Source organism: Typopeltis vanoorti, chromosome 8 (genome assembly GCF_054136105.1).
Source record: "Typopeltis vanoorti isolate ZY-2024b chromosome 8, IOZ_Tvanoo_1.0, whole genome shotgun sequence".
NCBI lineage: Eukaryota > Metazoa > Arthropoda > Arachnida > Uropygi > Thelyphonidae > Typopeltis > Typopeltis vanoorti.
The window spans coordinates 10,182,071-10,194,236 of NC_143556.1; the positions used below are offsets into that span (position 1 = coordinate 10,182,071).

The 12,166-nt window shown below is 34.4% G+C and overlaps 1 protein-coding gene across 1 annotated transcript in view; it reads right to left on the minus strand.

The window, feature by feature from the left end:
• Positions 1-12,166, minus strand: part of LOC150103726 (peroxiredoxin-6-like) — a 68,984-nt gene that overhangs the window by 16,116 nt on the left and 40,702 nt on the right. Inside the window, exons 4-5 of the mRNA XM_090396513.1 lie at positions 10,369-10,442; positions 107-179 (exon numbers count right to left, since the gene is read on the minus strand). Coding sequence (XP_090252639.1) covers positions 107-179; positions 10,369-10,442 — 147 coding nt within the window. The remainder of the gene's footprint in view (positions 1-106; positions 180-10,368; positions 10,443-12,166) is intronic.

Below are 12,166 nucleotides of genomic sequence, written 5' to 3' on the forward strand. Positions count from 1 at the left end.
AATCAGCTGCAGGCAATTATATACTTCAACATATATCACTGATCAGAAAAGTCAATCATGAATAAACATTTTTTTGGGTTAAAAAAAAAAAAAAAATCTGACATACCTTCCAGTCCACTGGAGTTGCAACTTTTTTCCTTTGTGTTAACTGTAGAGAATCAACAACACGAAGAATCTCACTGTAAATAAAAGTAATAAAATAAGTAAAGAAAAAAAATTAAGGACGTTTCTGAAAATGGAAAAATATTCAAAAAATACTAATATTTTTCACGAATTTACATGAAATCATCTATAACAGTGTTTCTTCCTCACAGTCCACTGCCTAATAATAGTGAGGAGGTTTGTTCCCCTTGATGACCTACAGGGAGCCTCTGCAACTCGGTATAGATGATCCCTTTAATTGTAAAGACCTGGGTTTGAATTCATCAGGAGTTATCAGGAGTTTTCAATCAAATGGTAAGTTCCAATCTCATATGGAGATGGAAGGTTTTTGATCCTGGAAACTCGGGTTTTTCGTCCCTCAAAACAAGCAAATCAGCCTCATGAGCACATATCTACAGACAGGGTACTATCTATGAGATGGAAAAGATTAGAACCTCACTTTTAGGGTTACGTGGTGATCAGCATTCATTTTAAAAATTTTATGGAATTTACAACTGTGTTAAAAAAACTTTTTTTTATTTTCCTGACGTTTCAATCTTCACATCAAGCTCATCATCTGGAGCATACATAAATAAGCAAGACAAGCTGAGTTACATCATTAACTGTAAGCTAGAGAAACAACGATTTGATCACATGTTATTCTACTGGCGTGACCTCTGGTGGGAAAAAAAAAAAATATATATATAAATAAATAAAGAAATAAAAAATAAATTTTTACATCAAGCTAAATTCTATTTTTACAATGACAGGAATAAACATTCTTTTAGATGGTTTTCTTTCAGAAACAATTGGTGTCCTATTTTTAGTATTACAATTCTTATTTTTGATTTACAATATTGGATTTTTTAAACCTCCTGCAAAATTAAAAAGCTCACTCAACTCATCCAAAGACCCACTCCCTCCACTAGCTCACCCTGGAGTATACCGGATTTATTGTACTTGCAACATGCCATATATAGGAGAAACAGGATGCACTATTCCTATTAGACAAAAAGAACATAAATGACACATTAAATATAATAATTATGGTGAAGCTGGCCTTTTTGATCATGCCCTGAATACCTTACACAGAATTGACTGGAAAACCACCAGCTGTCTACATCACACTAGAACATGGTATGAATGGAAATTCAAGGAAGCCTGTGAGATTATCAGCAACCACCCCAATCTGAAACAATGATGGTTTAAAAATCCCAAACATATGGAAGGTATATATTCGATCTTCCTCACCAAGAACAACTATAAACAGGACTGTAGAAAATCCAATATTGTAAATCAAAAATAAGAATTGTAATACTAAAAATAGGACACCAATTGTTTCTGAAAGAAAACCATCTAAAAGAATGTTTATTCCTGTCATTGTAAAAATAGAATTTAGCTTGATGTAAACATTTTTTATTTATTTATTTATTTATTTATTTATATATATATATATATATATATATATATATATATATATATATATATATATATATATATATTTTATTTTTTTTTTTTAATTATTATTATATTTTTCCACCAGAGGTCACACCAGTAGAATAACATGTGATCAAATCATTGTTTCTCTAGCTTACAGTTAATGATGTAACTCAACTCGTCTTGCTTATTTATGTACGCTCCAGATGATGATATTGATGTGAAGATCGAAACGTCGGGAAAATAAAAAAAGTTTTTTTTAACACGGTTGTAAATTCCATAAAATTTTTAAAATGAAATTAGAACCTCACCATCTTATCTTTCTACTGCACATTATGTATCTCGGGTAGAGATCAGTAATTATCAATAATGAAATATCATCTACATTCAGTCAACCTCCTGAATGTAGATGATACTTGACAGGACAGGATGAGTCAGAGATATACTAGCAAAAGCTTAACTTCTTGGTAGGGCAAGATTACCTAGAGTGATTAAAGGGTATATGACAGAAAAAAGGAAAAACACATTCTCATTCATACAACACCTAAGATGGATGGATGGGAAACCATGGGAGAGCAGACCAAACCTCTCATGAAGCCAAGAAACAATGGCACTTGAGTGGCTTAGGAATAGGATCAGTCATGGAAAATATGATAGTCTCCATACTCTGTGTGCATAATGAGAAATTCTCAGAGGCAGATGACTGACAGGAACAATGGAAACTTATTTTATCATAATGAAGACACTCAAGGTCAATACAGTGAAATTCTTGATCAAAAGAAATGGAAACCTAATATAATAAGGCTGATGGGATACTCTCTTAATTTCAAAGAAAATAAATCAATTTTAATTTTCAAAGGAAAATGAACTTACTTGACGATAACAATCATAATCCGAGTGTTTACACTAACAAGCTCTCGTAGTGATACTGAAAATTAACTGCTCAAAATAACAGATGCTATGATAAATGAAGGCAATTACATTCAAATAATCGTTATAGGAGACTTCAAGGCCTTTTTAAGCAAGAGGCCTCCATTTGAAAATGCACTGATTGGACAATACTGTGTCATATCTCAAAATTGTAGGAATAATTAGCACTAAATAAATCTTGAAAGAGTGACAACTTCCTTCTTCAAGAGGAAACTAAAAAGTATTTGCATAGTGCTCCCCACACAAATCCACAGATGAAACAAATCCAAAGCTGGTTTTATCAACTAGTTCAGAATACAACACCTGTCCAGATGACAATGATAATAAATAATTTTAATATAGATCATAGATTAGTTAGAAGCACCACCATTCCAACTTGCTTTAACCATAAATGGTTCAAGAAAGAAATGACTACAAATAATTTAAAATAATATCAATGCATACAAAGCTAACTCTGAAAACTGAAGAATTTCTAGCTGAATACAATTTGCTATTAATGTTTGAAGTAAATCAATCATTAATAAATATTCAGGGAAAAAAAAAATCAAGTTCTCACCAAAAATACTGAAAAACTAAAATTATCTGTTTCAGATATTTGCCTTTCTGTGTAGTTCACTGGAAGTGATGCTTGCATCCTCTTGCCAGGCCTCCTGAAAATAGACTTAAGTTCAATTGTAGTAGCCAACTGGAGCAACTTTTTTTTAAGCCTTTCTTCAACTGGTTCCTGAATTAGTTAATCTCTGGCATGGACAAGCAGGTTTTTTCTCCTGGAAACTCAAGAAAATCAACCGTAGAACTAATTCTATCTCAGACAATAATATATCCTGTTAGGGTTAAGTACCAAGAGATGGCAGCACTTGTTTTCTAGTCTCTTCATTGGATGCCATTTATAATTAGTGATAGTCTTGGGCCAACTATCTGTGAATGGCTTCTGGTGGTGATTGTACTGCCCACTCAATCTGCTAAAGCTAGAATAGTGTTAAAAAGCCTAACTACTATCTATCTATCTATCTATACTATCCAATAGCTTAGTTTCGTCAGTACTGTCTATACTACTTACTATATGGACTTCCCGATTATGTTTCATCCATCTCTGCCACACTAAATAATGGTATACCTTAGAGCTTCTGACATTGACAAACTGTTGCCGTCAGAAGCCATAAACAGCTTTTGTGAACATATCCTTTACATTTCAAGGAAATAAGAGATTCCTGGCGCTTGATCCACTAAAGCAAATGTGACAAGCTTGTCTTTCATTAGCACAGTTCTCTTCTTTGTCATTGGTGTTACTAAGTTTGTGAATGGGAAATCTGAATAAAAAAGATGAGCTATTTGCTGAATTTCTAGATCCTAAATGATTATTAGCATTGCTAATAATCATTTAGGATCTAGCAATTTTTGTAGAAAATGATCATTGCAATTTTTGTAGAAAAGCCATATAATGTACAAATAAAAAAGAATGCTTAAATGTTGTAATTATATGGGGCAAATGGAACATTATACAGAACAATACATAGCAATAGTGCATATTTATGCATAAATATCTTAAATATAACTTTTACATTGCTATAGTTCTTCTTCATCATCATCATAACACTAATTATGGGTATAGACCATATTGTTCTGTTCCGGTCTCATTATCCATGCAATATCCTTTTTTAAGGTCTACCCTGCCTTCTCTTTCCAACTGGTTTATATTTTAGTATTGTTTTGGATGTCAGGTGTTGGCCATTCGGTTTACATGTTCAATCCACTTTTGTTTATAATTGTTTAGTTTTTCTTCTATTGGTTTTGTTTTTTTAGTTCTTTTAAAATGTCTTTGTTCCTTTTTTTGATCTAATTCTTGTGACATTAGGATTATAAAATATATACATGTTTACACAAGAATATTATTTAATTTGCCAAATATTTCAGTCTGAATATTACAGACCATCTTCAGTAGCTATATAGGAATAGTTTTAAAAAACAAGGTGGAACACGAACAATTAATCATTCACAAATAGAACGAGCCGCGTGATGTCATATCGCTAAGTATTAAAAGAGTAAACATTTTTTATCAGTCATGATTAAATTAAAGATATTAATTCAGAAATTCATGTAATAATTTTAAATAACATTAGACTAATATAAAAAAAAAAAAAGTGTTATCCTGATTTAACTTTCCCAAATTTTTGATACAGATATAGTCATTACGATTCAAGTTAGGATGTTGAAGTAAGGCCTCCACACTTTCTTTAAATAAACATTCAAATTTATAGCGACATCTGTGTAGGTGGCGAGTCTTGGACCAAAGGATGTTGTGGCTTGTTTCTATTCTGTGCTGAGCTAATCCAGATTTCTAGACAAATCAAGCCGTTCCAAGTTCCAGATAATTGGATCTTCAACGTACCCGGTCGCCCTTTAACTAGTGAAATACTCATTCTCTCAAAAGGACATGAATTCTCTATAGTCCCTAAAAAGATTCCATACCTAGATTTCCTAGTTAACATCGAATGGAACCTCATTCATCTTTCAAGTGAAAAAGCTAATGCTCTCCACCTAGAAGTTGCTTCTTCGCTACTTAAAGCTAAGCTTCCTCTTTTGAACATATCTCCTTCTGAAAAGAAAATGCTACATTCCTTAAGAAGCAACAGTCACCTCATCATTACTAAAGCTGACAAGGGGAAAGCGACAGTAATTATGGACTCTTCAAAATATAGAAGAAAACTTTCCCTTTTACTTCGAGATCGCTCAACATACCAAGAACTCAATCACGATCCAACCAACAGACAACTGAAGAAATTAAACTCCCTGCTAGATGAGGTCATAAGTTTGGATATAGACACAATCGAAAGGCAAAAAACTCATTTTGCTAGGCCTCCTAGGTTTATGGTCTACCTAAAATACATAAGACAGATATTCCTCTTTGCCCTATAGTGGATTGTATTGATTCTCCTACTTATCACATAGCCAAATATCTAGCTAAATTATTGAAATCACACATAGGCAACTCATGCTCTTTTTTTGAAAAACTCTTTGAATTTCTTAAATAAACTGAAAAATATCGCATTACAACCTACAGATCTTATGGTTAGCTTTGATATAGAATCTTTATATACAAATGTACCTCTCAAAGAGACTTTAGAATTACTTACTGACATCTTCCCACAAGACATAAAGTTATTTGATTTCGTAATTCACTCTGGATATTTCTTATGTCAAAACAAATTTTACAACAAAGTGGAAGGAACAGCCATGGGAAGTCCATTCTCTCCTACTCTAGCCAACTTTTATTTGGAACATCTAGAAGTCCTGTTCTCATCTATATTCCCTCAACCATCCTTTTGGGTTAGATATATAGACAACATCTTTGCTGTATGGCTTCATAACAGAGACTCCTTACCTTCCTTTTTAAGCAGTATCATAATTGTAATTCTCCTTCTTTCTCCTGTTTGCTAGTGTCTACAAATTCTCAATCTGTCTTCATAATTAGTATTCCACAATCCTGATATAATTTTTAATATTCTCCATTACTCTCTCCACTGTATCAGAATCACCACAGAAACCAGGAGACCAGACCTGCACATAATAGTCCAAGTGAGGTCATATCAAGAGGCAAAATGACATCCTTATCTTTATGTGTGAAAGTTAATTTCAGCATTGTAATTATCTTTTGAGTTGTATTTACAATCTTTGCTACATGGCTCCTGAACTTCAACTTGCTATCTACTAACATTCCAAGATCCCTAGCCTGATCAGTTTCTTCTAATCTCATAATCTTCATAATCTCATCAATATAATACGCCATTAGATATCTAATTACGCCAAAGTGAATGACTTTGCATTTATTGACATCCATTTTCCCATACCCACAATTCCAGAATATTCAAATCCTTCTGCAAGTACTGCTGACATGCAGTACTTGCAGAAAAATTTGAATTTGAAGAATTACCCTACCTATCTTTGCATCATCAGCAAATAGCTATATGTTGTCTGTCAGATCCTTCCCAATATCATTAATGTACAGATTGAATAACAGTAGACCAAGGACTGATCCTTGTGGTATACCACTAGTTAATTAATTAATTTATTTATTGAACTTCATACCGAGAGTGCAGTATTACACTTACAAATCTTGCTAGGCCGAAGCTTTTACAAGAGATCACCCGATTTCGGCATGAGGCATCCTAACGGTCATACACTGATGGCAGCGCCAAGCCACCAGCTGCCTTGCAGAGCAGGCAAAGACAGAATTTTAAAGTTTCCATATGACAGTCCTAATAAAGAGAGGTCTTTATAACTAGCAGAGCACCAAATCCCACAAAAAGAAATAGCAGCACTGGTAAAGTGAGGAGTTCCCCCAAACTCCTCTTGTATTAGTCTTACAAGGTCTTGGTTCTGCTTGTAGTATTACACCTTGTTAAGATGGCTAGCAGTAAGTGGGCACCCAGTACCTACTACCCGGGCATCAATAACTCATACTTCTCTTTCTTTCTTTCTTATCAAATCTGGTTTCCTTATGCCTACCTCTGCATGGAAGTGAGGTTCTACCATGGACTCCCAACCTTTATTTCTTAAATGGTTATTTAATATAGAGACCATGGCATCATGCCTCTGTACATGGATTCCATGTGTTTCTAAAACAATACTGAGAGATGTGAGATAGAGTTTCACTGTAGCAGCAGCCAGTCCTCTAGTTAATGTCATCTCTACACCAGTGAGCTGTATAGGCTCTCATGGGAAGGGCATTAATTCTAGTCCTAATAAGATCTACACACTCATATCCTGGTAGTAATCTAGTACCATCCTTAATCTATTGATGTTGAGGGAACATCTTGTGGATTCACAAAGAGAAGCACCATCAACAGAGCCATGAAGTAGAGATGCCCATTTCTTATGCTCTGTCAATATCTGGGAGCCCTGGTACTGGATCCAACCGCTAGTGAATCTGTAATTGTCTTGAATAACTATGGAAAATCTCCCTGTAGATGAGTGAGGAAGAAGCTTCAAGTTTTGCTAACCAGATGAAATGCAGTTGTGGAATCAACCTGCAGAGAGATGGAATACCAAGCCCCTCATCCTTCACTCTAGCATGAAAATATGCCACTGGGGTGTCAGGAGGTAGGCAGAGCCAACTGCCTTATTCATTTGGGATAGTACCGAAACATACGTTCTTCTGAGCACCAAATTGTGGCAATACCTCGGAAGTAAATCTTGCAGACTCACATCCCCCGTGTACCACTTTTTGATATATGTCCATCAGGCCATCCTCTTATCCATGCTAATATTTTATAATCCAAACCCATATTCTCCAATTTATGAAACAGTCTTCCATGCTGTATTCTGTCAAAAGCTTTAGCAAAATCAAAAGTATCATGGTGTATCCATTCCCCTTGTCTACTTCAATGGTAACATTATTAGAGAATGGGAGCAAGTTACTAAAACATGACCTTCCCTTAGTAAATCCATGCTGTTCATTGCAAAGTAGAAATTCACTGTCAACCCATTTCTGAATGTGAGCCCTAACCAATTTTTCCAAAACCACCACGCCTGAGATGCTAATTGGTCAATAGCTGGTTACATCGGTCTTTGCACTACCCTTGTACAATGGGATTACCAAACATTCTTTCCATTTCTGGAAATCTTCCCTGTTCTGAGACAAATTATATAGCCTAGTCAAAGAAATAGTCAATTCAGCTGAACACTCTTAGCACCCATGCTGATATCTCATCAGTCTATTGCTGAATTCTTATTCAGTTTGTGCAACAGCTCTAATACTTCGTCTTCGTACACCTGAGTTTCTTCATTCAGTGAAGAGGATAGTTTGGTATAAGTTAATTTGTTAGTGAATGATGAGCATGCTTTAGTGGCGTTTGTAAGTGAAATGTTTTTTTTTTCTACATGGATTTTGTTTTTTTAGAAAGTATATCTTAATTAATTACTTTTGCAATTTTTTTGCAAAAGTAATTAAGTCAAATATTTTTGATATTTGACTTTTTTTTTAAATTCAATCAGTATTATTTATTTCAGCATACTCTTAGAGTAAGAGTATGCTGAAAGATTATGATTCTCTTTTTCTCTCTCTCTCTCACACACAGAATGTCATATTCAGACTCCAGCCAAATGTTGCCTTGTTTGGAAGCTAAGTAGGAGAGGATTGTACATACTATCAATATAAGATAAGCATTACCTCTCCTATTCCACCCCCCCCCCCAAGATTCAAGAGAGGGAATAGGAGCCATGTGTTGAGGCCTAAGTGCTGTGAGGACATCACGTTGGAGGTTTAATGGAATATTACCAGCACTGGGAAAGGGTTAAAACTAATTTTAATGCTTCCAATATTTAATCCCTGAAGACATCTTCAGGGATTAAAAATAACTTTTGTAAAAACACACTCAACAATACTAAATGAAACACGTGGGTGACTCTAAAGTCCCATCTAGGTGGTGCGTCCTCTATACAACAATATTAATTTAAATTCAGTTGATTTCTGAGTGCCACCGCAGATTCTAAGACCAGTCTTTCCTTTTTGAATTTACTATGGTGGAGCATGGTGGTTTTTCTCCAGGTGATCCTGTGGGTTGTATCCAAAACATGGTCAGCAAGGCCAGATTGATCATAGTTGTGATTGCAACCTATCAATCTGGCCCTGCAAACTATGTTCTGGATACAACCAACAGGATCTCCTGGAGAAAATCCACCATGCTCCACCATATTAAATTCAAAAAAAGAAAGACTGTTCTTAGAATCTGCAGTGGCACTCAGAAATCAACTGAATTTAAATAAATATGGTTGTATAAAACTTCCCAAAATTTGGGAACTATTAATTATCAGATCCCACGTCACATCCTAGGCCACTTACAAATGTCCATAGAGGATGCACTACCAAGATAGGACTTTAAGAGTCACCCACGTGTTTCATTAAGTATTGTATTGTATTTGAGTGTGTTCTTACAAAAGTTATTTTTAATCCCTGAAGATGTCTCAGTAGCTGAGATGAAATATTGAAAGCATTAAAATTATTTTTAATCCTTTCCCAGTGCTAATAATATTCCATTAAACTTCCAACATGAGAGAGAATAGGAGGTATATGGATTGTGAATTTCTCAGGTCATATATCTAGGATGTTTTATTAACACTAAGTTTTCAGCTTGACCAAGGATACAATCCCATTTTTTTCCCCTATTGTAAAATCTGTGACCGCTTTTGTGTATTAGTAGAAATGTAATCCAACTATCAAAATTATGTATTTTTTTTATATGTTCTGTTTAATTTTATATTAAATGTTTAGACTAGCATAATATTACTACAAGCTTAGTTAGATGAGCGGATGTCATCTACACTAAACAACAGGATGTGGGTATGAATCTCACTACAGGAATGGATGTTTGTTGATGTATTTGGTTAGAAAAATTTCATCACAGAGTGTGAAACTAACACCACTTGCTTATTGGAGGCCTGAAGTAAGTTGAAAAGTTCCATGTGTGAACTCTACAGAAAGGCTTCCAGAATATTTAACCATTAGTCTATCCATCCATGATAGGTTGCAAACTTACTTTACATTGCTATCATAGGTGGGCTAAAGGTTTATAATGATAAGTTTACAACTTTGTGTAAGCACAATATCATGTGTGGATAATATGAAGTAATTGCATCCACACAATTGGATTTTACAAAAAATTGATTTATACAATTTATACAAAAAAAGTAGAGAAAAATGGTTGTTCCTTTGTTTCCACATTCTATACGGAGGGTTCATTCTACCTAATAATGACAGCAATATAAATATGCACAAGCAGCAAATTTACAAAAAAAATGATAATATTTAACAGAAAAGTTAGGAAAACTGGAAAGGGAGAGGAAAAACCTGTTAAAACTTACTCAAAGTTACGTCCAGTGGTCGCTGGATACAGCATAGATAGTTTCAGCTTTTTATCAGGTCCAATTATAAATACCTACAAGGAACATTAAAAAAATTACTTTGTGAAAAGCCAATAATCAAGAATCAATTATTTTTAAAATAGTTTTGAAATTTATTAATTTTTATAACAGCAGCATGAATTAATTATAAATTTATCACTTCCAAAACAGATTAACCAATTTCATGTAAATATTACTTTGTTTTAATACTGTAATTATTAAATTTTAGTACAGCTGAGTCATCTATTGCTAATAAGAGAACGAGTGAATTTTATAGAATAAAAGGACAGATAAAGCAAAATGAATTGCAAATTTGCTGCACCGGACATGTCATGTCTGGTGATCATTATATTTTTTTAAGAAATATAATAAACTCAATTACCAAGCCCTCAGTAAACAAAGCTTCAACTGCTCAGTTTACATTATACAGGGTGTTCGGGATAAATTTGACATATTTATAATTAATTATATTTTTCCGTAAGTTACATGTATTAACACACACTTCTCTTCATTTAAAAGTTTGGACCCTTCTTCATTCATATACAAGATGTCAGAAAGGATGGATAGCTGGAACCCACCTGAATCATGGAAGAGAATAACTTGTATCATGATGATTCGTGCCCGCCATCAAAATAAGGATATTACGACTGCTGCCCAATGCTCCCTGAATACAGTAAAAACAATCAGGCATGAACTAGAGACTTGCAATGGTGACTACGAGGATGTAGCAAGAAGAAAGATCCCTAGCAGACGATCTGATTGCGTTCGTACAGCAGAATTCCTCGCAAATCTGCAGGAACAGGTGTTGAAGAACCCTGGCATTGGAATTCGGGCTTTGTTCGTGGAGTTGCTAACTGTAGTCAAGCCCTGGATAACAAGGGTAGCCAATGGTAGGCCGTATGTATGGCAGCAGGATTCGGCCCCTTGCCACACCTCTGGGAAAAGTCAAAAATGGTTGTCTGAAAATTTCTACGACTTCACCAGTCCAAATGTTTGGCCTCCAAACTCCCCAGACCTTAACCCCATGGATTATTTTGTATGGGGCGCAGTTGAAAAAGACACCAATCGCACTTCCAGTAATACAAAAGCCCAGTTAATGGATAAAATTAAAACAGTTTTTGCGGCCCTTCCCAGGGAGACTGTAGCATCAGCTTGTTCGAGGTTCCGAAGCAGAATTGAAGCTGTGATCGATGCTAATGGTGGTTATTTTGAGTAAATCTTGTTGATAGTATTGTAATTAACTCTGCCTGTAATGTTTTTTTGTCAATTCATTAAATTTAATAGATACAAAGAAGATTTTCTTTTTCCTTACGAAACTGTCAAATTTATCCCGAACACCCTGTATATACATATCCTCTAGGCCAGCATTCATTTCCCAAACTGTGTTTCTCAGAACACTATTGTTCCATGAAACATGAACAAGTGTTCTGTGAAAAATTGTATATTAATAATTAAAAAAATAAAATAAATTTTGCATATTTGTAGCATACATAACTTTTGTATCATCATAATTAACTTTTTTTTTTTTTTTTGGTTTTTAATATACTGGCAGGCATAGACTATTAATCAAAGAGACTGCAGAACCTCTATTTTAGCAGACTTTACATAGAAAAGTATGCATAGAGATACTGACATCATGTATCTATGGAAAAGTAGCAACGTGGTGATCTAACATGCCATTCAAAAACCTTTGAAAATCAAGACATTATGTAAAAAGTAATGCTACATCTTCATATACAAATGAGAAGCATGGTCAGAG